General features: G+C 51.0%; 2 protein-coding genes across 4 annotated transcripts in view; both read right to left on the bottom strand.

Annotated features, from left to right (window-relative positions):
• TEDC1 (tubulin epsilon and delta complex 1) overlaps nt 1–11,915 on the bottom strand; it is a 68,027-nt gene extending 56,112 nt beyond the window's left edge. For all 3 annotated transcript variants that reach the window (XM_069022985.1, XM_069022986.1, XM_069022987.1), the window contains exons 1-3: nt 11,729–11,915; nt 10,723–10,801; nt 5,181–5,383 (exon numbers count right to left, since the gene is read on the bottom strand). In XM_069022985.1, the coding sequence (XP_068879086.1) occupies nt 5,181–5,383; nt 10,723–10,801; nt 11,729–11,887 (441 nt within the window). In that variant the 5' untranslated portion in view covers nt 11,888–11,915. The remainder of the gene's footprint in view (nt 1–5,180; nt 5,384–10,722; nt 10,802–11,728) is intronic.
• Nucleotides 11,916–19,466: 7,551 nt separating this feature from the next.
• On the bottom strand, nt 19,467–23,456 carry CRIP1 (cysteine rich protein 1). Its single transcript, XM_069022670.1, has 5 exons — nt 23,342–23,456; nt 20,503–20,597; nt 20,337–20,394; nt 20,162–20,210; nt 19,467–19,814 (listed from the first exon to the last, which is right to left on the bottom strand). Exons 1-4 carry the CDS (start codon nt 23,379–23,381, stop codon nt 20,170–20,172), a joined length of 234 nt encoding a protein of 77 aa, XP_068878771.1. The 5' UTR covers nt 23,382–23,456; the 3' UTR covers nt 19,467–19,814; nt 20,162–20,169.
• Nucleotides 23,457–27,195: the final 3,739 nt, after the last annotated feature.

The raw sequence follows: 27,195 nt of genomic DNA, 5'->3' as shown, positions 1-27,195 counted from the left end.
ACCCAAACACTTCTTAATTGTGCATTCACTGTGTCAAGCAAAGACAAATGTTGGTAACTACACATCCTCCAGTGCAGCACAGGAAAAAGGTACCATGACAAGTTCAAAGTATGCTACAACAGACTTGTCAGCCACACTGAGGTGAGGAAAATTCTGCAGGAGAAACTTCAGGGATCCTGCGCCCTCTGTTCAGGTTTCACAGATGGCTTTTAATAAAAAAAGTGTTCCTTAGCAGCTACTGAATCCAGCAACAGTAATAGCAGGAAAAGGGCAAAAACATAAATGGTGAGAGCTACTAGGAAGACAGCACGACAAAGAGAATAGAAGTGTAAGCTCAGGGAGTAAGGGAGGAAAATCAAAAAATGAAAGCTGACAGACTAATATAGCCCATAAAGATCTGGAAAGTAATTATGCTTCTGAGTCAGAATCAATAAGGTTAATAAAATTCCCTCCTCTATCCTCACTGGAATAGATGAAGACGTGAAAAAAAAATGCAGAAAACTTATTTTCACTGAAACTAGTGCCAAAGGTTTGCTGGTTTTCTGCTGGGGGGAACATCGAGCTTGGCTGCTACTTTAACACTTTCTTCTAATAACATGGTTTATGGAACAGCAGTGACTGTCAAGTTTTCTGTAAAAGAAAGGCAATTCAACAAGATTAGACCAAGCATAAGCCTTACACTATACTGGAAATAGCCAGTGAGCCAAACTAGACCGTGACAAACAAGAGATTAATCAAATTGCAAACCTAAGAGTCAGAAGGCATGTTTATCTTCATTTTTGCCCACCAGAAGTAATTAAACTGAGTTCACTTTGGCATGCTAGAGACACATGCATGAATTCCAAGTATAAGAGACATAACAGCTCTATTTGTTGATTATTGTAAATTCACAAAAGGGGAGTGGCATCCAATTTCACTCAGAGGGCCAGAAGCAGACAGAGGGAATTAGTGGAAACAAGAACCAGTGTTTGTACAACATCTCCTGATGATCATGAGGGATATAACATCACTACACCTATTTAAAAAGCTCAACAGCCTCCATGCATAATTAAATCACAGGGCACACAGATTAATTTCAGCTATAGAAAAAGCAATACAGGCAGTATTCCTCCCTGGAAACAGAAAGAATATGTGCTCACAGAGTACTGCTATTACCTGCCCAAACCATCACAGATTTGGAGAAAGCTGGGATGGTATCACTAAAATTTAAAAAGCAAGGTAAATATAAATTAGTCAAATACTGAATGTGCTAAAAAGGGAAGTTTATATCAATTACCTGCTTCTCAGAGACAATGAGCACTCCCCAGGTGTGCCTTGCAAGTTCAGTGAAGGAGAAGGTTTCACCTACAGGTTTTCAGCTGTGTCTTGTACAGCAGGATTTGTTATGTGTGAATAGGAATCAATGAACGGCACTTGAGAATAATGTGCCTGTACATGAGCACCAAAGGAACAGAAGACATTGAGACAGACATGACAACAGTGCCTGAGATGGAAATCCAAGAGGGCTGTCACAAACCCTTGAAAACCAAGTCCATCAATTACTGGCCCAGTGCTTTAAAGCAATTAACAGGTGAGAATTCCCAAGCAGACACTTTGGTAAATCAATGTGAGCCTCCAATTCAGATTGTACTTAAGTCTTTATAGATCCAACAGAGTTAGTGATTACTTCCTCTAAAGAGTTGGCCCATGCAAGGTTTGAACTTTCACTTACTGCTTCTGGAGTCACCAACCTGCTGATGAGAACAATAAATTCAGAGAACAAACTTGAACTACTGCAGCCCAGCTCTAGACTTTACCATGGATCCCCTCCTCCTTCTCCTGCTCCTCCTGCCTGCACAGCAACACAGTTTGCTCCTTTAACTGTTTCCCCCTCCAGTTTACAAACTTCACATGCTAGAAGGATCCTCCACTCCTGCTCACCAGGGCAACCTGCCACAGGCACCAGGATCCTGCTCAGGAGACTGCAGCACTGCCAAAGAGTAGGAGCTGGAGGCCACGAGAAGAGGTGCCCTGAAGGAATCTCGTACCTAACACACAAAAGCAGTCATAGAACCCATAGAAGCACCCCAGGCTACTAACCACGCCTGTCCTTACCTACACCCACCTCACAGTGAGTATTGATTACATTGGCCACACTAAGCACCACCTCTTACCACCTTTCATCATCTTTGAGTTTATAATTTCAGGAATCACTTAACTTTTGATTCTGAAGATCTAAGGGCATGTAGAAGTAAGCTTGTGGAAGCTTTTCCCAGCTCAGGATCTAAAGATTAAGAATTCCATGCAGAGCATGAGCTCTTTGTCCATCATGTGTCATGAATACCCTTGCACCTCTAAAAATCTTTTAGAGCTGATGGAAGTGTTCAATTTGCAGGGAAGAAAAGTGTGTTGCTAAGGAACTGCAAAGGAAAAAAAGGCCAGAGTGTGGTATCTGAAATGAAATTAATTAATTTAATTGGCCCTTAATATGTTGAGTATTTGGCATAATAACAGCAATTTAGCAGGCTTTAGGCTTTGTTTCAAACTTAGGCTGAAAGAATAGTCAGAATTTAGATCTATAAATGATTGCACACTTAATTTAGGGATTAGCTCCATTCTCTTTTCGCACACAACAAACCCTGTTCATTTTTGTGGATTTCACACAAAATTTTAAAAGCAAACCACATGAATATCAGTTTGAACCACAGCTATGCCTACGGTTATTGAGACTCCTTTTCTTTTAAATGAAGACAAAGGGTCAGGATTCTCTCCAAGTTTCTTCTCACTAGCAGACCAACAGATGTACTCTTCCAGCAAGTACTGGCTTTCATGCTTTGCTCATTTTGGCAGAGATCTCAGCCATGCACAGAACCAAATACTATCTCATGGATTTTTGTTTTGCAACATTTCACTTCAGAAAAATATTTTCAATTGTTTGTAATCATTGAAGATTCCATACCGTGGAAGATTTTTCAAGTTCTCAACCGAGAATTTCATTTCAGTTGTTTTAAAGAGCATTTCCTTTTCTCTCTTCTATTTTTTGAGACAGATCTTTCCTGAGTGAAGGTTTTTTCCTCTTCTTTTACCTTTTTCCTTCACTTTACTTAAATAGAAGAGTTAAGACTGCAGAGACTACATCTCTGGTGTGTTAGCTTACAAGATGTCAGGTAGCAAAGTAACAACCTCACCTTCCCCCTCTCTAACTAAGATTTTGGGGCTCTGCTGCTGAACACTGTCTGGCTGATAAGCAGGCTTTGCCACATGGTTATCTCACAAAATAACAGCCAGCAAATAACAGTATCTAACAACAAAAAAACTGTGACAGTTTTATGAAACAAACGACAGGCTTTCATGAGTGGTTTACAAGGAGCTGATTTACTGACCAAAATGAGGTGTGTGACCCACCTATCTCCTCCTCATCCACCATTGCCTCCTTGCATCCTTGCCAGTGCACTCCTAGATCTTCATCTGGTTGGCTCTTAAAGGTTGAATTTATTGGTTTTGCAATACCTAGTTGATCAAATAAAAGATAAGACCTCTCCCTCAAAATTCCATTTGTTTTAACTTTCTTGTGATGGAGAATCACAAAACCCACTAGTTATGCTGTAACTCCATTCTTTTTTCTTTTTTTTGCCTTGTAAATATCTATTTATTGAAGCATGAAAACTGCTGGGTCAACACCATACAAGAAATGTTTCCATTAATACAGTGAGCTTAACATACACAAGCTAACTCCAGCTTCCAGTCTATACAATTTTTGTCTGGTCTATTGAAAAAAGAAATTTCAGACTCAAACCTTTCCCAACACTGTTTTGGACAATTATTGGGTAAAAACATTTAACATGCATTCCATGCTTTTTGAGAAACACAAGTACAGGAGGTGAGAATTGCAGTGAAAGGCACACCAATATGTGTGGCTGTAAGAGATAACATTGTATTACCATAGTTCTTTCATCCCTTTTTGGGAAATGCAAAACTTAAAGCCATCAGAGAAAATAATACAGGTGCTGCCCCATTCCCTGAATTCATGTCACATTTCACTTGTCACTCTTTTGTAATAGAAATTAATGACACAAAAAACCTGCCACCACAGATGAAAAACAAGTAAAAGGTAAAATAGAGGTCTGAAGTAAAAAGTTCTCCAGCAGTATGTTTTTTTCTGAAATCTCAAGGCACCCTTCACATAAGTGCATGGCACTGCCACTCACAGCTCAGCCTCTTGTGCTCCCTCTTGTGTGCAGCAAATAATTGTAGTGCAGCAAGAGTGGTCCCTTTCCTCAAAATACTGCTTATAATGTTACAAAGAGGATTCTTTCCTTTGAACTGTCTTCCATTTGTACAAGTGTCTTCCTTCTGATGACACTGTTTTTATATTGCAGCTTTCCAAACTTTTGTTTTCCTGCTTTGCTGTCCCCTAAAAAGGCTCTAGAAAACCAGGCAGCCTACAGCCTAAGGGAAAAATATATATGGGGTCATGAAAGACCACAGGCCTTAGACATCACGAGATTATCAGCAGGTAGGGTTTCTGACCTATAGTGTCGTTTACAAAAAAACTAAAAAATTCTGTGAGCCTGTCATTTTGAACCAGGCTGATAAGTAATGAGTGTCTGACTAGAAGATGGTTACTTAGAAAAGACTTACTATGTACTAAGAGCTTTTTACTGATGGAAAAAACAACATACTCCACTGTGCTCTCAAAGAGGTTAAAATGTCATTAGTTACCTCAAGAGCAGTAGCTGCCATCTGAGATCCTGTTGTTTGTAACAAGTATTATTTGCCTTACCCTTACTTGCTCTACCCAGTGCCAGCACAGCCAGTATTCACTGCTAACCTGTTTGCCTGCCCTGCAGAACCATTCATGGTTCAGTCTGGGAGCTCAGAACTCAGAAGCAGAGAGATTAAAGACATTCACTTACTTGCACTCCTCCACAGCAGTCTCACCTAGACTGGAAATAGAAATCAGGGAATTCAGGCAGGGGTGGGAGTTTGATAAAGAGAAAGAACCCAGATGACCTGCACATAGAAAGCTTAGAGAAGGGAAAGAAAACAGATGCTGGCTCCTGTAAGACTTTTTTAAAGCTGAAGTCATTTATCTGTCAAGGTACCACGACAGCACCCATCACACACTGGTGATAACACAGCTGCTGTCACAGAACGTGACTCATGGACAGGGTAAGGTGGAAGGACACAACTGTGCTCACCGTGCACACAGAGGTTTCATCCCCAGTCTTTACTCTGTTCCGAGCCAGAAGCTGCTCCAAGAGGCCCAGTCTGTGCAGCAGCCAGGAAAATGCCAGCAGCAGTTCCCGACTTCCCACGGAGCCATCGGGGGGGAGCTGATGGAGCTGTGGCCTGTCATAGCCATGGTACCACAGCGCTGACTTCACAAACCTGATCTGGGTATCTGAAAAGAAAACAATTGAGAATAACACACTGCACACAATGCATTTATCCACTCAGTTCCAGAAACTGCTGCCTCCTCTGAGGGCAATATTCGTAATCCAGCCTCAGGAAGACAGTGGGGACTCAGTCTATATCAACAACTGGTGAAGGGCAGGAGGTAAAGGGTAAAAGCCTTCTTTATGCTGCCCCATTCTGATTATAGGAACTACTGCTCAGGGAAAAGAAGAAATTCAAAGTTGGGATTAAGACCAGTAATGGCCTCTTGGAAATTAACAAAGGCAACAAAGGTAACTAGCCAACCCCACTATAACAGGACTCCAATTCACCTATTCATTTTTTATGAGTCACCAAGCATGCTATGAATTAGTAAACACTCTGAATCACTTTACTCCTGAACTAAACAGGAATTTAGAGATAGGAGTTTCACAGCCGGCTGCAAATCTCTGAGCACCAGAGAGCAGAGATAATGCAGCACAGCACATGGGCTATTAAATTCTCAGGAATGCTCTGATCCATATTCCTTCACACCAGTAAATGTTACCTGACAGCTACAAGACAGGCACTGCAGGACTGTAAAATACTGAGGAAACACAGAGAAAGTTATTATTAATAAAAGTTCTGCACAGTAAGCCGTGGCTCTGTCCTAAGTCAAAAATAGAATAAAGAACATAATTAGGAGGACAATGAAAACAACACATACTGGCTAAGAACCAACAGTTGTAAAAGGAAGACCTGCTCAGAAAGTTTCTGGAATTCTCCAAAGGCAACAAGAAGCAAGTGATTAAGGAAGATTCAACCAATGCAAGACATTTAGACTTCCCACTGGGATTCAGCTTGCACAAAGAAACCAAGGCACTGCAGTGGAGGGAGAGGAAAAGCCCTTGAATCAATGACAAGTGCCCAGCAGACAAGAACCAGAGGGCAGGAACAAATAGTGGTTTCACATGATGGCTCTGTGCTAAACAGCTGCTGTTCAAACAACTCAAAATGACACTTAGACAATGTGACACTGACAGAAAACTTGCTGCTGATGTGATATTAGTAGTAAAGAATGCAGGCAGATCACGAAGGACTGCAGAACCTTGAGCCCAAGCTTTAAAATGACAGATAAAAGTATTTTTAGAAAAAATGAAAAATTACGCGCTCAAAGAAAGAAACGTTCCTAACTTTACTGACATAAGAATGGGCCTGGAACTGATCAGTGGACTCAGGAACACAACCTCACATGATAAGGTTTTTAATGACAGTGTCACAATTGGGTCTGACATGCATCCAAAGGCAAACTCGATGTGAGAAACCTAGAAAGGACACTAAACAGAACACAAATACCCACTGTGACCCTTATTTCTTCACTCCCACAAAGGCTACAGAAGATTTGGAAAGAAATAAAGAGAAAGGACAATTACAGAACAGCTGCATTGTAAGAAGCAATGAAGTAGGACAAAAAGATGAGCAAGAATGGATATGACAAAACTCTTCAAAATCACGAGTGCCGTGCAATGGGTCAAGAGTGGATAATTTATTTGCACAACATTCAATACAAGAACTGTGAGCCACCAAAGCAAGCAAGTCAAACCACAATATGAGATGCTCTTCACACACGCAGCAAAATTCTGAAATTGCTCACTGTGGGACACTGTGGACTCCTAAGAGTCACCCAGGCTCAAGGAGGAACTGGATTTACAGAACAGGACTTCACGGAAAGTTATGAAACACAAATGTATTCTCTCTGGATTGGAAAGTCTGAGATGTAAACTACTAGAGGCTGAAGGAATATTCCCACACCGCGTGAAAGCATCCGTCTCGATTTGCTCTTTTTTTTCCCTTGGGCATTCACTTTGACAGCTGTCACAGCTGGGTGGAGCTAGAGGAATCTACAGTTTGATGCAGTTTAGTCATTTTTACAAAGCAAAAGACCTAAATCACTCCATTTGCTCTTTCCACAGAACCTGTGAATGAAACAAGCAGCTTCCCTTCCCCACGTTATGGTGGCAGAAATGCCTATGGCTTGCTAAAAATCCTGCCGTAGATGCGCACTCCAATCCCTCAAGCACAAGAGGAGCATGGAGATATTACAGATTTTATTTTGATCACTCTTGAACATTCTGATATGAGCAGGGTTTTCATGTTGTCCTGTCCTTTTTTTGTGTGCATTTGTCAAGAAAGGAACTGCCATAACAGGTAAAGGCAGAAATACTCCAAAAGGAAGGATGATCCGTTCATGCTTTCCTCCTTTTTCAAAGCAAACAAGCATCCCATGCTGCCATCTGCAGTTCAAGGAGCTCCTCTAAAAATCACATATCAAAGTGGAGGAAAGGAGAGCATGTCAGGTGGTTTTTTTTCTTTTATCACCATTTCTCTGCTCTGATACAACACTCAGGCAAGATCCACCAAGGCAATTCACCACCTGAATTTCTGTGTTCTGTGTTTCTGTTCTGGTCCTTTATCTCCCCCTCTTTCATGTCTCCCTCTGCAACACACTGCCCTCACAGGAGAGGGCATAACTGGTATATCAGTCAGGAACTGGGAGTGAGCAGCCAAAGCATGGATCTGGAACTGGGGCTCAAAGAGCCTTCCCATGACCTTAGAGAAGTCACTTCATTTTCCTCACCTCTGGAGTGCTCTACTTAAAAGGCAACAGTGATAAATGGCAGTAAAGGTTATGTAAGCACCCAGGACCAAGATGGATTCCTCCAGAACATGAAACCAAGAGACAGGAAAAAACATCAGATAGAAGATAACACCAGTCACTCAGATACCTCTTTGACATCTTCTTATGGCATTAGGATTAAGTAATTTATAGAGAACGACCTACACAGGCCTTCCAATTAATACCCTTCTCCACATTTATTATTTATAAAAGTATATTCAGCAAGTGAGACCAAGCTGGGGAGGAACCTCAGGGTTCAGCTCACTTAGAACTATACTCAAGGCTGTGCTCTTCCACTGTGAGTCCTGACAAGTATTTTGAGTGATTTCCAAGATGATATTCAAATAAGGGCTATGGACTATCCTGGCAGGCTAAAATGGAAAGGAACTATAAACCAAGTACAAGAACAGACACATACATTACTTCATGCACTCAGACAAGAAACACCTGCATAGGTAGTGGTATTATGGGAAACTACTGCTTCAGAATAACATTTTCTGCTACCTTTGTCAAACGAACAAAAATATATTGCAGCTCCAGACCCCTCTCCCATGCTATAAAATCTGAGCAGCAGTTCCAGAAATGTTTCCTCCAACTATCAAAATGCATACTGCACTGCTACCTGGTGTGGCTGTCAGGTTGTTAACCAAATTCATCAGCCTCCATGAAGAATGAACAAGCAGCATGAAACCATTAATCATGATTTCATCTGCAAGATTATGCCTCGAGTACTATTACACAGCTTATTCTGACTCTCCACTGTCCAGAGACACACTGCTGTGACATGTCTAAGGGGCTGGAGTTTACAAGCAGTTTACACCTAAGTTTACAGTAAGTGCTTTTCACTGTGTGAAGAAAAAATTCTCCCAGAACAAGAAACCAGGAGCCAGCTGCAGAATTTTCTAACCACTGACTGGCAGGCTTCAATGGGATTCCTGAACTGGCCAAAGATCAGTGTTTCCTTCAGAAAAATAAAGGATACAAGGCCACTGGAGAATGGCTTCTCTTTTCCAGAAAGCAATTTCTATGCACACAGTAACTCTTACACCAAAGGAGTCCTCACAGCTTTCCTCTGGGATCTGGCAACTGCTGCTCTCCGTGCTCTAACCAAGGTAATTAAGAGGTTGTACAAAAAGAGCAAAGAAGAGGAAAGCTTGATCTGTGGACTAAGGCACTAGACTTGGATTAGAGGAATCTGTTTCAATTCTCTACTGTATAGCAGGATCCTATACAAACCTGAGAAAGTTATTTAGTGCCTATGCCCAAGGCTTATTTCATTTGCATTAAATACACAGGAGACCAGAGCTGGGGCAGAGAAGAAAAGCAGTAATATATTGATTGTGTTCACAGCAGACAACTCATCCACTTGCCAAGCAAAAGTAATTAGTGTCATTTGAAAAACAGTACAGCTCTCCAACCTGAATTTCAGCTTTAATCACTACGTTGTGACTAAAAACGTTTCTAAAAATCAGCTGAGCAGTTCTGAGCAGAACCACACATTGCTACCTCACAATACAGCAGTGGAGGCTGTGTTTGCTCTCTCTAGAGCCAGCAACCTGCCACATGCACTTGGAAATTCTGTCCCCAAATGCTACAGACAATTAGTGTGGGAGCAGCCAGGATCCAATAAGGTTGCACATGTGCAGGACCACATCCACGATGCTGTGGGAGACAGTCAATAAATAGACTTGCCATATACAGCAGATTGTGGATGACTGGAAAAATAAAAACAGCCAAATGAAAAACAGAAGTCCTCTGAGTAACAGGACTTCCTGCTGAACTACCAGCAAAACTATGCTGGTTTTGCTCTGCATTCCACAATGTGTAACCTTTTTTAATTCCATTTACAGAGCCAGCAAACTCTTGGCTACTCAGGGGCTTATACAGTGCTGTTTAGGGTGTTTTGCTTTCAAGGGCAAAAGTGAATTTTAAGTGGTTTTGGTATGAGGAGACCTTGATTAATCACAATACAATTCTCATATAATGCAAAGGCCCTAGATAGACATGTTTTGTTGAATTCTCAATGAAAAGGCCCTAGATAGACATATTTCAAGAGAGAAGATGGGGACTGGTGGTGTACTTGGAATAACATACATTTAAGATGTAAATAGTCTTCTGCTATTGTGAGAAGCCAACCTACATTCAGCTCCTCTCTGGAGTAGTGGCCCTGCCCATAAAGATATTACTCACAGTCCCCCTAGAATAATCACACACACTCTATTTCTTGTTCTGTCTAGAACTTCAATCCAAAACACTGCCTTTATGGTCCTCATGTTGCAATTCATGGCTCTGACACAGGACTGGATAGAAAAGTACCAACAGAATCATGCATGGAATAGGAAAAGAAGGAATCAAAGGAAAACCAAATCTATTTCTCTAACTGTCTTTGCAGATACTGAGAATGCATAACATCACTGCAGAGATTTACCTGCAATAAAATGTCAAAGGGATGCAAAAGCCTGGGGAAACATCCCAGTTTCCAAGACAAAGTGCATCAAAGAGGTGTAAACCCACCTCACAGTACATTTACTCATCAGTAAACCTGATGCCCAGTACGTTGGTGGCACAGGTATTCAAAATGGAGCACTCATGACAGGGAGAAAGGAGCCACATAAAAGGTGCTACAAAACCAGTCCCAGTCCTTCCCTGGGACAGATGGAAATTGCAGGCAGCCAGACTGACCACGTTACCTATGGCATCAGACTCTGTCCACCTGCTCCCGTGGATCTGTTTCAGAAGCACATAGAGCAGCCTCCAGAAATCCAGGCTCTGCAAAAGACAGGGGTGGAACGGGAGATCAGCAGGCAAAGTATCTGCCACATTACTTCCCCTTAATTAGGCAATTAAGCCCATATCTGAACATCATACGTGGAACAGCACACCTGCATCCAGCCAGCACCATCTGATCACGTAGGTTTAGGTACTACCTGTTGCATGAACACAGAATCTATAGAAAGGTGCACCCAGAAAGAAAAGGGCCAATGCTGGCTGTACAGCAAGACCCAGCACTTCTACGGTGAGACACATGTGTAGAGGAGCATGGATTCCAAAATCTGCTCTGACACAACCACATACGGCACAACTCACCAGGAGCCAAACAAGCATTCGAACACTGGTAAGATCTGACCATGACAGTGTCAAAAACTGACAAACAAGAGGCAGCACAGAATAAGCTGGAACTAGGAATCATTTCTTGGCCACACAAGGACAGCATGCTGACAAACTCAGTGATTCTTGCAGCTGGAATTTCAGTCAACACTCGTAAAATCCTTAAAATAGCTGAGGAAGGGAGGTACCCTGTGTGCGAGCTGGAGGCCTTGGAAGCAAAGCAGCAACACCCAAGCTGGGGTACAGTAAAGGGCAGCAAACCTCAGGTGACACTGAAAGGTGTTGCAGACCAAGGTGAAATACCAAGCCTTAAGTTAAAACCACAGCAAGACAAAGCCCTTCCCAGAGCAGCGAGCTTGCTGAGAGCTCCCTAACACGTGTCAGCTGGGCCCACACCGAAGCGGGACCACACCGAAGCCCCGCACGCAGGTGTCTGTCCCAAGGCTCAGCGCCCCTCGCGCTGCCATCCAGACCCCGTCCCCGGGCCCAGCCCCACTCGGGGCTCGCTCCCCGCTGCCCTGTGCCTGTGCCCCGCAGGAGGCGGCGCGGGGCGGGCGGGGGTCTCCGGGCGGAGCGGCCGGCGCTCACCGCCTGCGGCCGGTCGAACCTGGCGCGGCGCAGGGTGTCGGGGGCGGGCCGGGCGCGGGGCGGCAGGGCCCGGCACAGCGCCCCGACGGCAGCGGGCAGCGCCCGGCCCCGCTCCCGGCCGCGCTGCTCCCGGTGCTGCTCCCGCTGCCGGCCCCGCATCCCGCCGCTTCCCGCCGCTTCCCGCCGCTCCCCGGCCTCGGCGGGAGCGCCCTTCCGCCCCGCCCGCCCGCGGCGGCGCCCCCTGGCCGCGGGGAGGGAGCACTGTCCCTGCCGGCGGCTCCCGGCGGCTCCCGGACCGCCGATGGTCCCGGTGCTTATTCCGCCTGCGCGCGTGGCTTGGGCAGGGAATGCTGCGGGCCCCCTCAGGCAGTGCCCTCACACATGTCACCTCGCACTGCTCACACGTGCCCTGAGCCATGGACGCGCCTCCTGCCCCGGCAAAAAACACGCGGGGAAGCCCTGCGAGCTCCCCCCACCCTTCTTGGTGGACAGAGCTGGTGCAAAACCCGGGTTCGGCTCTTCCAAAACCGGCTCTGCTGCAGTCAGAACAGCTTCTCGGACGATGAGAGAGCACAGGCTTTGGCAGCAGAAGTCTGCAGATATCCCTGCCTGCCTCTTGCTCTGCGGGCTGTGATGCGGCCAGCTCGGGTCCCCAGGCATATAACCCCTTAAATGAAGCAATCCCTTCATTAATCCTTGGGGGCCCGTGGGGGAGCAACGGATCTGCTATTTGGGAGAAGCCGGAGTTCCTGAGAGAAGTCCACCCATGGCTGGAATTTACAAAACCAAAACCTGGCGTAGAGATGGATTCCTGCTGTGGATTTACAGAGGGAGCACAACTGGTCTGTGCCAGGGACACCGGTCTGCTCCGCCAGCACTGCGGGGATCCTGCCTGTGCCTGGACATGAGACCTGCTGGAAGCCCCCACTGATGGTTTCTTGGCCAGTTCCCCAGTTCATAGTCCATTTAATGTGCTCACTGTGGATCTAGCGTGATGCCTGTACTTTTTTTTCACCAGTATGTGAACAACATGAAACAACGTGAAATTCCTTCCCTCTACAGAACAGGCTCTTGCAGCCAAATGGCTGCTTGCAATGAGGAGAGAAATCACAGTGGTCCAAAGAGACCTCCAGCCAACATGAACTGTGTGTGCACTCTTTCCCTCTGGTTGCTCCTCTCCTGCCTCCCACCCCTGTGCTGCAGAGCACAGCCCCTTCCAATGCTGAGCGCTGCTTTAGAGCTCTCCCAGTCCTGTGGATCCTGGCTCCTGCTCCAGCCAGCCCTGAAAGGACCCCTGGGTGTGAGTTATCCAGGCTTAAGGATTTTTAAAATATCTTCTCTAGCAGCTGTTGTCTCACATCCTCCTTTCCTAATGGTCTGGAAAGCATTTTCCTTATCCCTTGTCCAGTTCTAGCTCAGCAATCTGTATCCACTTCTTTGCTCTCCTTCCTCACAGGCTTGGCATTTCCACATGGTTCCTTGCCTTTGGTTTCCAACAGCCCATAAAGTCCTTTTTTATTGCCCAGAGCCTTATCGAACCTGGACAATCCTCTGCTGTCTTTGGCATCCTTCTTGGCTTTCCATACCTTGCTGCTATCGGGTGCTGTCTAGCCCCTCCATGACACATCACTTGTCTGTTTTCCCATCCCTGCTGCAGTCTCCAGGCAGGAGGACCTTCAGCTGGAGCCAATTTCCTGTGTTTTCCTGACCACTCCATAAACCCTGCTCAAAGCTATCCCTGTCCCCACACACATTCCTCTGTCTAGGCCTTCCCCCCCAGGGCAGCTGCTGAGACAAGGGCTCTCCTGCATCACCCAGTGCACACACGGTGCGTGGTTCTGTCCATCACCCCTCATCTGGGCTCCTGTCCCCCAGCCAGCACACCAACCCCCAGGGCCAGCGAACATCGCCAATCAGCATGGGAGCAGCAGCTGGGATTCCCACCATCCCAGCACACCAAGAGCCCCGTGCCACCTCTCCATCCCGCTGGCCAATCCAACCCCGTGGTACCCCAGCACGGGCTGGCTGCCCTCCTGGCCAGCATCCCCTGGTCCCTTGCCCTGTGGCTCTCCCGGCACGCAGCCCTGTGGGCACAGCTGACAGGACGCCTGGCGCTGCAGAGGGCTGGCACTCGGCCACGGGCAAGTTGGACGCCAGGCAGATCATCCCAGCCTCTCTGGCGTGGCACAGCACAGCGGGTTCTCAGTCCCAGCATGCGAGGCCCCACTTATCTGCTCTACCGGCTGCCTGGGCGGTTTTCCCAGGGTGGGAGAAGCCGATGGGAAGGCGATGGTTTCCTGCTGCAGAGATGGACCATGTGCAAGGGACAGACTGAGGAGGTGACAGTGTGACAGCCCCCAGTGTGCTGTCCCAGCAGAGATGGTGATGGCACCCCACTGGCAGCAGAGCCCCTGCCCTGCTGCATCCAGGCCACCCTCACCTCCCCTCTCCCAAGCATCAGTCCCGTAAGGACTGGCAGATGGAAACAAGCAACGGCTGGCTGACTTCAGCACACAACCCTGATGTCATCGTGGAGATTGGAAGCCTCCAGGACCCTCTCTATGGAAAGAGGAAGCAGGACAGAGCTAGCTTATTGGCTAGTCCCCTGGGTCCCAGGCACTGAGGCAGATTCGGGGCGAGCGTGGCAGCGGGGACCACAATGAGAAGGGAAACTCCGAGCACATACTGAGGGGCCAGGGATGCTTTACCTGGGAGAGGCCACGGGACTTTGCCCTCTCTGGGTTCCTGGGCTCGTGTGGTGCCACACAGCCGCCCATTTTCAGCACAATGCGTCAGCTGTGGTCATTTCTGTGCCGGGTGACTCAGTGGGTCCAAGGGCGCCTGTTTGCACCCGTGCCATGGCAACTCGCCACCACACATGGCCCTGCTGTGTGTGCAGGGTAGCCAGAGATGATGACGGCAGCCCTGTCCCATTGCCTCATGCTGATTGTATGCGATAGCGGCCATCCCTGCCCCCTCCGGCAGCAGCACGGCTTCCTGATGTTACCTCAGCCCCACTCTGCCAAGGGGAAGGTGTGAGCTCTCCTCCTGGAAAAACAACTCCTTTGGTCTTTTGGGTTTTGGTTTTTTTCTTAATGCTTTTATCCCCGTGAAGGCGTGGGAGGGAGCCAGCCTGTCTCCTGGCCAGGCATCAGTGCTTCCCACGCTCCACCGGCAGCTCGGGTGGCCGGAGTTCCTCACTTCTCTCCTTCCCCTCTCCTTTCCCTCTTCTTTCTGCAGTGTGGTGTCTGCTGAGCAGCAATCACAGCAGAGCACAGCTTCCCACCCTGCGCGCTCAAGGGAGGCCTTGGGTGGCTGAAGCATTTCACACCCTGAGCAGGTCAGGCAGCCTGCACCACTTTCTACTGCAAACATTTCCAGCTCCTTTCCCGCTCCCAACCCAGCTCTGTTATACACACTCACTCTTCCCTCACTGGAACATCAGGTAAACCAGAGTGGGAAAAGGCATGACCTGGCAGCATGGCCAAGATGCTGGCAGAAAGGAGCCAAGCAAGCACAGGGGCTGTGAACACAGATTTGCCTGCATAGATGGGCCGCAGCAAAGCTGTAATGACTGTAACGCTCTAGTGGAGGTTTTCCTGGACACGAGCAGTTAGTCAGCAATAGGCCTGTGTGTGGGCTGTAGCAGCAAAATTCAAGGTCAGCTCCCAGCAGTTGGATGTTTAAGAAAGGCGGTGGTGTTTCAGGCCTTCTGATGCAGGGCTTTCAGTATAAGTGAATTGGGAAGGATTAGAAAAGAGATCTGAGGTCTCAGCAACTCTCTTCTCAGGAGTTTCACCCTTTTTACTTTAATAGCCAAGTTCCTCTGCACAGAGGGAAACTCCCTCTGACCTCTTCCCCCAGGGCCTTTAACATAATGCTCACCAAAAGAAGACAGAGGCTTCAGTGGGAAGCTCTTGCACCATTCCCTCTTGGAAACTCTCCCTGTTTCATTGAAAATAACACAAGAGGTGTGAAAGTAAAAGTCAGCTCTAGGTGCCTGATGTCAACTTTTCTGCTTCCACTCCTTGCTTGGGCAAGCCACCCAGGACCTGGCAAACATCTCCAGGGCTTTCTGCACCCAGCTCCTCTCCAGCACTGGATCACCAGCAACAGGAATGAGGTGAGGATAGAACAGCCTGTGCCCTCCTCTCCCTGCTCCCTAGCTAAACCTCGGTTTCCAGTACCTCAGTTCATGGTCCCATTCACTTCTCATTACGCCCCTGGTTGTCATACCCAGAGTCCCTCTGCCTTCAGTATTTTCAATGTTTGCTGGAGATGTTGTTCCCCATCTGGAACAAGGTTTGACTCTCCTTTTCTCACCTCTGCAGAGCTGTTTCCGTTGGTGAGATGGGGTTCCCCAAACCACTGCTTTGCAGCACTTGACGGGAAGTCCCATCTCACCACACGATTTTGCAGAGCTCCTGCTGCCTGACATCAGCTGCATGCTCCTTCTTACCACATGGTCTGAATAAGAAGGCAGATTTCTGAGGTGTTAGGAGATGGGCAGACACTTTTCTGACCTAAAAGATATCAGAGCTCTTTGAGCTTAACACAAATCAGCCTTAAAAATACCCGAAGCAGCGGTGCACTGGATATCACCCAGCTACAGACTGGTTTCATCCCCGTGAACCATGCACAGCAAAGAGCAAGAACCCCCTGCAGCCACAGCCCCTGTGCCACTCTCTCCCAGGCAGAGGCTGCACAGATGAGACACAAAACCACCTCAAGGGAAGTGCTAGCAGTGTCACATCCGTGTCCCCATCAGCGCTGGTAGGAAAGGGTGAGTGGCCCTGTTGGTGTCCCAGCGAGGTAGCGTTGAACCAGGCACCCAGCACGTGTTAGTCCAGATGTGACCCAAAGCCTGCAGCCACGCTGCCAGAGCACAGCCCCCTCCAGGGGCCAAGCCTGCTGCCTTCCCTAAGGATGACCCTAAGGAGAACCCTGCTGTAAGGCTTCCAGCCCAAGCTATCTCCCTTGCCAGCTGCAGGCACAGGGAAACATCTGTCCCCTGCTTCAGATTAAGGTCTGTCAACCTGTGCTGAGAGAAGGACACAGGGTCAGATGACCCAAACTGGCCACTCCTGCCTGCACTGTGCCCCCATGGCTGAAGGGCCCCCCAGCCCCCTTTCTGCCCCCCTCTCCTTTTCTCTTCTGTACAGAAAGTCACAAAGCCAGAATGAAGAGCAGCAGCAGTTAAGTTTTTAAACCCATCCTGTTTTCTGTCTTTGCCAAAACCTCTTCTGCTTCCCTACCCAGGGCGTTGGGGCTCGCCCACACCCAGCTGCCAGAGGAACTGTGATGTTGTTTATTTTTTTGTCACAGTGATGAAGTGTTTATAGCAACTATCACTCCACAACCCACAGACTGATCTCAGCCCAAACTCAGGAAATAACGGCAGAGAAAGCACCCTTTCTTCAGGGTCACCAACAGTGGTGTTTCAGGTCACCAGAGCAGGGAAGCTTTGTGCTGGGCATCATCATGCTGTCAATCACCCAACGACTTTTGCTGTCCCAGACGGGCAGAAAGCTGGGATTTGCCCTGAGCATCTTGCTCTCCCTGCTGCAGGAGCAGCACAGCCAGGGCATCACCACACTGGGAGGGAAGGACCGTCCCTGCCTGTCCCAAGCTCCCGCCAAGGCTCAGAACCAAAAGCATCACAGATGAGATGCACTGGAAACCACACTGCTGCCTGTCTGTGCAGTCATACTCCAGGCCACAGAGATTTACTGTTCAAATGGAGAAAAGATTGTGTCTGCTGACAGCCCACCTCCCTGGCCGCTGCTGAGCCTTGCTGAGCATCCAGGGGAGGCCTGGCTCGGGTGTGGATTTCCTATCCAAATGAGATACAGATGTTTCTGCTTCCTCTCCAAAGACCAAAGCAAGTTTTAAAAAAATCAATTTATCATATATTTTCATTGACCAAGGCTTCTTGCGGATGTGACCTGTGCCTGAACTGCCCAACCTCACAGCATCAAGGCTGGATCAGGCAGGGAGTGTGGCTTGTACAAGCACAGCTCTTGGAGGGGAATATCCCAACAGCAAGTCCTGGGGCTTAAAGCCATCTCAGTGGGAGCTCTTACTGCGGGGCAAGCAGAGAAACAGGACCCTAAGAAGGAGATTTTGGGAATCAATACCCAGGGGCTTATGCCCAGACCATGCTTGAGGAACCCCTATTTTTTAACACGTACATACATACCCCTGTGCAGCAAAGAGTGAGGCACCTGCAGGATCAGGCTTAGCTGCAGCTGCACAGGCCTGGCACAGCTCAGTTCCTACATCCCTCCACACACCCAGGACAGGGAGAGATGTCCCCAGCCACCACAAGTACACTGCAAATCCATGGCCAGGGACCGAAGCAAGAGGCAGCCCTGGAGAGCAGCAGCAAATAGCAGCACACAGCAAACAGCAGGATACTGCCTCCTGCCCCAGCTGCACCCACTGCCATTGAAAAGGGCTGACATTTGAAGGGCTGGATCACCCCAGCCTCTTCCTGTGCCATCCTTGCTTTTCCACACCTCTCACTGCTTCCCTCCTCATCCCTGCTGGCCTGGCCCCTTGTACTTGGAATAAGCTGCTTCTGAAATTGTAGCACAGGGCCCTGCTGGGAAGGACCCTGAGCCCAGTTCACAGCTTCTTTTCCCAGCTGGACACACTTATGCAAATCCCAAGGATGACAAGGCTTGTGTTTGCCATTACTTTAAATGCTTGAGGGAAAACACTATCTCACTGGCACACACAAGGCTGCTGAGATTATATCACTAGTTTGCTTTGAAGCTCAGCTGGCAGGGGAAAGCCATGTCCCGGTGCCCCAGAGGCAGGCTGGGTGCCAGTGGCCGTGCAGAGAAGGACCGGGTGTGGATGGCCAGGAGCCACGGGTCCATGGGTGCTGGCACCCCCGGGAGGCTGCTGGCAAAGGCAGCAGTGGGAGCAGGAGGTCCCTACGAGCCCTGGCTGCCTGGGAAGTCTGATGACGGCCAAATAGCAGTAGCCAGGGTTTGCCTTTGACACAGACGCCTGTGTTATCGGGGTGGGAGGTGAGGCAGCGCCTTGTAGCAATAAGCAAGTTTAATTGGAAGTTTTAAGATGCTTATCAGATCAGGCTGCTTCTGACACCGAGGATTTTGACAGTGGACATGTATCTCTGACCCCTGAGGGTTTTGGCCAAGTCCCAGGAAGGCTGACATGACAGTAAAATGCAGAGCAGTCTCTAAGGAAATGCATGCATAAACTGTAGACAAAAATATCCCAGTGGGTGATGAGATATCTCTGAATATGTAAATGGAGTTGTTCAGGTTAGGGAAAGACATGGTTAAGAAACCATTTTAGAAACATCCCTCAAGTTGACATCTTTGACATCTGTCAGTGCCGTTTTTCCAGTAGGGCAAAAACATTGAAACACGAAAGAGCAAAGCTCGTGTGAGCCAGCTCTTGCTTTCTAACACCACAGCTCTGCTTTCCCTGCTGAGGGAAGCTGGCTCTGCTTAGATGGCAACCTCCCGCCTCCCTTGGCCTTTTTGTGTGGCTGTTCAGAGCAAAAGCAGCAAATACCAGGTTATCCTGATGTGACAGTCAACCCCCTCCCAGCAAGACACCTCTCTGCCCCACCTGAGGGCACGTGGGGCCATCACACAGTGTGGGGCTCAATCCAAAGGTCACAGGGGCCTCAAGCAAGTGGCAAGCACTTCACAAGCGAGTCCCGTGGGACTCCTGTTACAGAGAGCACAGCTGCTACAGGTGGGAAGCATCTTTTCATTTATTAAAGACTGAGAATACAACTGTGGGCCCAGCCACGAGAGCTGGATGCCCAAAGCAGAGCTAGGTTTTGGTTGGAAGGGCGCAGTCTCTTCTCCAGGCAGCCTTCAGCAGTATCAGCCAAATTTCCTACTCGGCAGGGTAACCCAGCATCCCCACCCTGGCAGCACTCCATCTGGAGCAGAGCCTCTCTCCACACCAGCCCAGCCTTGGTTACTTATTGCTTTGAACGTGCTAGTCTAGTACAGGGTGAATTAAAAACAAAAATGCATGTCTGCTGCGGTGTGTTTGTGGTGTCTTCAGGTTGTGCTGGGAACCCTGGACATCAGACCTGGAGAGGGATGGAAGAGAGGAGCAGGTGAAGTCAGGCTGGGCTGGGAGCAGAGATATCCCAGAGACAGCAGTGCTCCAGGACGGATCTTCTCTTTGCCAACAGGCCACAAAGCAATGGCCTTTGGCATCTGCTGCCAGAACTAAGCGAGTGCTGCCAGTCAGCGGGGGCTGGTGGAGAGGAGCAGCTGGCACCCAGCTCCTGAGCCCCGGAGCAAGGGCTGGGAGCCACAGCCAGCCCAGAGAGATGATGTGGCAGGCCTGCCTTTCCTGCTGGCCTGAGGGAGGACAGCCCCAGCCAGCCCTTGGAGCCGGAGACACGAGGGGAGCTCTGAGGGAAGGACCAACCTTGAGGTTTATTTGAAGGTGTGGCTCTCAGCTCCTCCCCGGCCGAACCCTGGAAGAGATGGAGCAGGCTCAGCATTGCCATGGGATGGTGAGCACACCGGCGGCTGCAACTCGCCGGGGGACAGGAGCCCTGAGCCCCCTCACTCCCTCCACAACCCCGCCACAGACACCCTACCTTTGGGCCCAAACAAGGCAGCGTAGCAGGGGTGGTTGCAGTAGGGTTTGCCATCATGCTGCAGGGAGAGAGAAAGAGCATCAGCCCCACCACCCTTCAGCTCCACCTCTGCCTGTCCCAGCCCTCAGCTGCAGGGGACAGGGACCTCCTGGGCAGCAAACCTCACCTCTGCATGGCCTCCAGATGTCAGGGTCTTGTTACACTTCTCGCATCTCAAGCAGGGCCGGTGCCAGTCCTTCCCCAGAGAAGTCACCTTCTCGGCTGCCATGGAAAAGAGGTGGGTTATTTGAGGCACCGAACAGGCACGAGTTAGTTTTGGCAGATTGGTTGCCTTGCCATCAACCCTTGGGATGACATTTTTGGGCATTTTCTGAAGTCTGCCTGCCCAGGACAGAGGGCACTGTGTTCAAACCCAAGTGTTCACTGTGTACACACAATGCCGTACACATCCAGGAACACGGATCTGCAGCAGCAGTGCCACACCCAGGGCGAGCATGGCTGCATCCATGAGGATGGACTGACTCCTACTCCATCTTCCAAAGCTCTGAGGACCTCCCTCCTTCCAAAAACAGCCTGCATGGGGATTAATTTCTCTGCAGTGAGCTGGAGCCCAAGAAATCACTAGGGCTGGCAGAGGTGAAAGGGGATGCTGGCGAGGACTGGGGAGGCAAAGCCATTGCCACACCCTGCCAACACAAACCAGTCCCCTCCAGCCACAGCTCCGATTCTGCTGGCACCATGGCAAGCCAGAGCAGAGCTGGAGCCTGGCCGGGGTTCAGGCAGCCATGGGAGGGACAACATCCCGGAGCCAGGACATGTTTACAGAGAGGGGGGGAAACACAAGGGTGGCTTTTAATTGCAGCACAGCGGGGGAGAAGGGTATTTTCTGCAGACGTGTGTGCTCTTCGTATTGGCAGCAGAGCTCCTGGGAATTTGTTAAGTGATTAAACAGAGCTGTCCACAGGAATCCTGTCAGAGCCAGGTCGGAAAACTGTCCCCATGCCTGCAAATGGGACCAAGCCAGTGTGGGTAGTGTGTGCCCTGGGGGGCCCTTGGCAGCCTGAAGCACCTCTTCTTTGCAGTCCAAATATGCCCACAACAGCCTGTGCAAGGAGCAAGCTGATGGCTGCAGAGGTGGGAGCGGGGGCAGTGCCCAAATGTCACAAGGCAGCCCTGCTGCCATTCCCCAGTGGCACAAAGGGCCTCCTGTGCCCGCAGCCTGGCAGGGGCAACAGTGTCCTCTCCCTGGGCACCCCTAGGAGCCCGAGCCTGGCCCGTGGCAGGACCCTCCTATACTAACCCTGCAGGGTTTCTGGAAGGAGCACAGCCTCCCCATCTCTTGCACCCGCATTTGCACCAACACTTGGGCAGGAGCTCTGCTAAGGCTCAGTACAGCACTCAGCCATGAAGGCAGAATTCCTGCAAACCACATCCCTAGTCCTCTCAGCACCACCTCCTCCCCTCCCCTGCTCTCTACAGGCACGATTTGGCCCAAAGCAGCCTGAGGCACGCCCAAGCAGGACTGCCAGGCTTCGAAAGCCTGAGGGTGTCCCAGAGCAAGGCTTGCTCTGCCTTCTCTGCCAACACTTTGAATAATCTGCAGGCACAGAAATCAAGTGTCAAGCTTGGTCCTCCAACAGCTTTTGAACCCTCCTCAGCCTCTGCATCAACAGAGACATTTCGTAATAAGTGCAAGCATAATAAGTGCAAGGTCAAACCCCTCCTTGGTCAAACGGTCCCGTCCCAGCTCCTCCATGGCCGCACCTGCGGGCACGGCAAACCCAGCTCACCCTGAGTGGGAATGACACAGACCCACAGGGAAAGGCACACACTGACCCCAGCACCTTGGTGGCTCCTGATACCAAGCCACATGGGTGGATGAGGCACCCCAGGATCCTGAGTCGCAGGAGGGAGCCACAAACTGTATTGTGCCAAAACCCCCATCTCAAAGCCTGGCTGCAAGCAGTGAGTTCAAGGCAAATCAAAGTTTCCCAGCCACAGGAACCACAGCCCCAGCAGCCCTCTGGGCAGCGCCCAAGCCAGCCCCAGCACAGCTCCCCAGGGTGGGCATTGCTAACAGACAGAGAGCAGCTCCTGTGTTTGAGCCCCCAGCTCCTTGGCAGAGCACAAATAGTCGGGGCACACGCACAAGCAGAGCAGAAATAAAGCAGAGAGAGAAGTCAGTGATGGCACCTGGGTTCCAGATCCCTTATCTCTCATAAATTAGAAAGCAGGGAGTGTGTGTAAGCTGCTCCCAGCAAACCCCCTCCATTTCAGCTATGCCAGGAGGTCTGGCAGAGGAACCTGCCCATTCCAGCAGCTGATAGCAGAGTGAGAAGCTCAAACCCCACAGATATCCTCAAACAGGATAGCAGGTCCATGGCCCCAGAAGGGGCAGGAGCTTTGGGGCCCCAGTTTGGAGGGAGGATATCTGCGGGAAGCCCAGCAGCAGACGGCAGCCCAACAGGGCTCACTCCTACCCTGCAACAGCGGCTTAAAAATAGCACCCCAGAGGTGTCATCCTGCTGTGCTAAACCACACAGAACAACATGTGGGTGACCCACTGACCCAGGAACTTGCTGGAGGGCAGGATTTGCCATTGGGGAAGGTGCTTGCTTCACCTGCCCATGCTTTCAGTGCAGCAAGCTTTACCAACTGGGCCTTTGGTCTCCAGACTGGCTCAGGGCTGCGGGCTGTGCTGAGAAGGAAGTGGGGTGAGCACTCATGCTGCGCTAGAAGCACCCAGTGCAGCCTGCGCTCTGCAGCCAGGCACCTCCTTGGGGGTGGATCTGTAGGATCATCCACCCGGGGCACCCCGGGGAGCCACAGCGCAGGGGTGAGCAACTTTGGGGTTGCAGAGGAATTTGCAGAGATGGGGTGAGCAATATGGGGGCACACCCAGAAGCCGGGGTGCCCGGAGGACCCACAGCGCGGCGAGGGGCAGCATCGGTGCCCGACAGGTCCCCCGCGGTGCGGGCGGCTGGGGAGCGGCAGGAAGCCCTTACCGAAGTAGACCTCCTTCTGGCAGCGGGGACACTTGGGCATGGTCTCGGCTCGGCTGGGCTCCGGACTCCGCTCGCACCGGCTGTGGGATGCTCCACGCCGGCCCCGCCGAAGTCACTGCCCGCCCGCCCCGCCCCGCCTCGCCCAGCACCGCCCAGATGTGCGCTCCGCCCCACCCAGATGTGCACCCCGCCCGCAGCTGGAGGAGCCCGCCCGGGGCACGGCCCTGCCAGGGCTCCCGAGACGGGGTCCCGCACCCCTCCCAGCCCTACACCCCCTGCGCCTCTTGCCCCCTGCAATCCCTCCACCTGCACCCTTTGCAGCCCCACACCCCTTGCACCCCAACCTCCACTGCCCCGCACAGAGCCCTGTCCCCTCTGCGCACCAGCTCCCTGCCCACGCTTGTGCGGGTGGCCGAGAGCCCCGCTCAGAGCGGGAGCTGTGATTGGCATCTGTCAGTTAACCACACTCCCAGATAAGAATTTATGGGGTGCTGGCCACCTAGGCTCACTCCCTCCTGAGCACAGACATGTTTTCTCCCAAGGAAGTGTAAAAGTCGACCCTCAGGCAGGGTTTCCTGCCCGTGGGGAATTTCGGGGTGCGAGATGAAGCAGGAGGGAGCTGCAGGGCTGTAACCCCCCGCTTGCAGGACATTGGGAATGGCGTGGGTGCAGGACATGGCTGCACTCACTGTGGAGAGCCAGCCTATCTGTGTCACTGACTTTGTCATTTTATTAGGAGGGAGGACTTGTTGTTCCTTTGTGCTTGGCTGTGAAGGAAATGAAAAGCCTATCCAAAGGTCTGTTTTGTATGAAACAATCCTCCCCAGGGCATGTTGCTGTGCTGGAAAGGTCATGAGGGCTTGTGAAACCCAGCGCCAGGACGCCTAGTGACTGCCTCCCGAAATGCGAGGCATCCCTCGCCGGCACAAACAGAGCCCTGCTGACACCGGATCCCACCCGTGGGTGCAGGAGGAGAGGCGGCAAGCTGTGCCCAGAGGTGAAGTTCATGTTCAGCTGGGACTGCTTTATGACCCAGCCTGGCTCCAGCACCTTCCCTTCCCAACACAACCCCCCTGCTGATGCTCCCTGCTGCTGCTCCCGGTCTTTCACCCCACATTTGGCAGCCCCACTGCAGGCTGGGGAGCACCATCCTGCTCCAAGGGCAGCACTGGGCTCAGCAGGGTGGGCATCACCCACATTGGCGGGACGTCACTGGGATCAGCTCCCAGTTAAGGCGTGAGTCATGCTGAGATGCCGAGACAGTGTCTTACAGTATGGGAGGGGAGACTGTCCTGCAAGGGCCTCCACCCTGCCTCCTCCCCATTCTTCCTGCCCTGAGGCACCAATACATGCAGGCACCCATATTTCAGCCACATCACATCCCCCTGTACCCAGACACAGCATTCAGTGAGCACTCAGCTGGGTTACCCAGGCCAGGACCCCTTCCCCACACCACCAGGGGTGCAGCTGGCACCCTGATGATATAGGGGACAAGAATGTCCTCTCCCTTCTCTGGTGGCCCTGCTTCCCCTCCTACATGGTGCCAGGCTGCTTTGGGGCCACTGACTGGCTCGGACAGACGCCTTCAGCTGCACTCCCTTTTAAGGCAGGTTTTGTGCCCGCCGGCAGCTGAAAACTGCCTTCCTGCAAGTCTCCTCCAGCTGGCCAGCCCTGCGGCCAGTCCTCATGGACCACTCAGCCCAGCTCCTCCTGTGGCAGGAATGCTCCCACCCCTGCTGGGGCAGCAGGTGCCTCTGCATGGCAGCGCACACTGAGTGACCCGGCTGAAGCAGAGCCCAGCTGTCCCCTCCTCTCCACGTCCCCATGGACTTTCTGGAGATTGTTTTGTTCACTCAACAGAGCAGGCACAGAACCAGGACCACTCTCACAAAGTAGGTGCCACCGAGCCACATGGTGCTCTCTGCTGACCCTCCCTGCACGGGGCTGTGTGCCTGCTGGCCCCTCGTGGCTCCTCAATTATCCCGGCTGGCCCTGCTGGGCTACCAGAATCCATGGACCTTGGGCTAGGCCCAGCCTGCTTCACAAGCAGTGAGCCAAAGCATGGTGTTGGTGTGCCCTGCAAACCTGCATGAATTCCAGCAAGCCGATGTCAGGGGGAAGGCTGCTGTGGGACACAGCCCTGGATCCTACATCCCATAGGAGCCGTACCTGCACCCTGCTCATGGCTGTGACCCCACTCTTGTCCACCTGATTAGCAGGCATGCACAGGGCTGGGGCAGTGCAGCAAAGCTGTCTGGCAGAGGGCCCCAGCAGGGAGGGAGGAAGGGCTGCAGGCGCTCCCAGAGCACAGCAGCATCTCAGGCACCCACAGGATACTGTCTCTTGCTCATTTTACAGGGAGTGAGTCCATAAACACTTGGAACGCCGGTGTGCGAAACCCGTCAGCGCTCTGCGATGGAGCAATACACTGAGGCCCCACTGGCCTGTGCTGGAGAGAGCTGTCTGGAAACACTGCAGCAGGCTGACATTTGGGGTCACTGCTCCTTCTGCCATCCAGGGTCCCCCCAGGACACAAAACCATGTGTGCAACAAAAACGAGCTGCAACTGTGTGTGAGCCTTCTTGGAGTGGCAGTGAGCAGCAGCCAGCTCATCCCTCTTCATTGGGGTGCTGCCCATGGTGCCATGCCCACACATACAGACAAGGTCGTCCAGTGGGCAATTCCAGTGCTGGGCAGAGAGAGCACCAGGGAGCAGCAGGAGAAGGGCAGGGGTGATATTTTCAGCAATCCCGGGTCCCACCCAAAGCATCATTTCAAATCAAGGTTCATAGCCTGACAGGGAGAAAACCCATCCAGTGCCAAGAGCAGTCTCTTCAGCAAGCCACAGCTTTATCTTATCTGGAGACCTTGTTCCAGCTAATTTAACCATTAGACTGAGCATGCCTCAGCTGTCAATGCCCTCTGATAAGAATCTGTGGGTGAGGCTCTATCCTGAAGCATCAGGCGCCAGCACTCCCCGATGGCATGGCAACAGCCCTTGGAAAACCTGGGCTGTCTCATGTGTTTGTTTGGGTGGTGTTGTTATGGCCAGGGTTATCCCCTCCCTTGGCAAGAGCCAGCACCCGCTCCCCAGCTCCATCTGTGTTGTTTTTTGTGCAAGGTCCTTGCAGACCCCAAGAGTTTCTTGGGCTCCTGGGGCAGGGCTGCACGTCAAGACCTCCTGGATGTGCCAGAGCTACCTGCCCAAATATCTCCATCAAGCATCTTGGCCTCTGGTGACTACAGCAGAAACAATTGGAAAAGCCACTGGCATTTTTGCAGGCAGGGCGGTGACATAAGCCAATTTGGGTTTGTTTTGCTAACACAGCAAGAAAAAACAGCTATTTCCATGTAGCAGACCAGCCCATCTGCCCAGGCAGCAGCTCCAGGCTCCCCCTCCTGCCCCCCCCCTTGCTGGAGTGGGGTAGGGGCTCCCACAGTTCTCACAGCTCCCCAGCACACTTGCACAGAGGGGAGATGATGCACCAGTGAGGGCATGACCCAGGAGCCAGTGGCACCCCCGTCCAGCATTGTCCCAGCACTCTCACAGCTGCGAGTCCTGCAAAATCTCCCTCCCTGGCCATATTTCAGCCCGCACTTGTGCAAGTCAAAGGCCCTCTCAGCCAAGACTATTTGTCGTAAAATATGCGCTACACAACCCTCCATGGAACTCTAATTTGACAAGAAAATTATAGGATGGCTTAAAACAAGCCCAGCAGAAGCTGGGGGGAGCTGCCAGGCACATGATCCCATGAAAGGCCCGCGAGCTGCCGGTGCCGCAGTGCAGCGAAGCTGCTCGGTGTGCCCTGCAACAGGGGCTGGCGGGCTCTGCCCCCACTGGCCCTCCAGCACCT

This window comes from Aphelocoma coerulescens, chromosome 8 (genome assembly GCF_041296385.1).
Source record: "Aphelocoma coerulescens isolate FSJ_1873_10779 chromosome 8, UR_Acoe_1.0, whole genome shotgun sequence".
Classification (NCBI taxonomy): Eukaryota; Metazoa; Chordata; class Aves; order Passeriformes; family Corvidae; genus Aphelocoma; species Aphelocoma coerulescens.
This window is presented reverse-complemented; position numbering and strand designations above follow the sequence as displayed.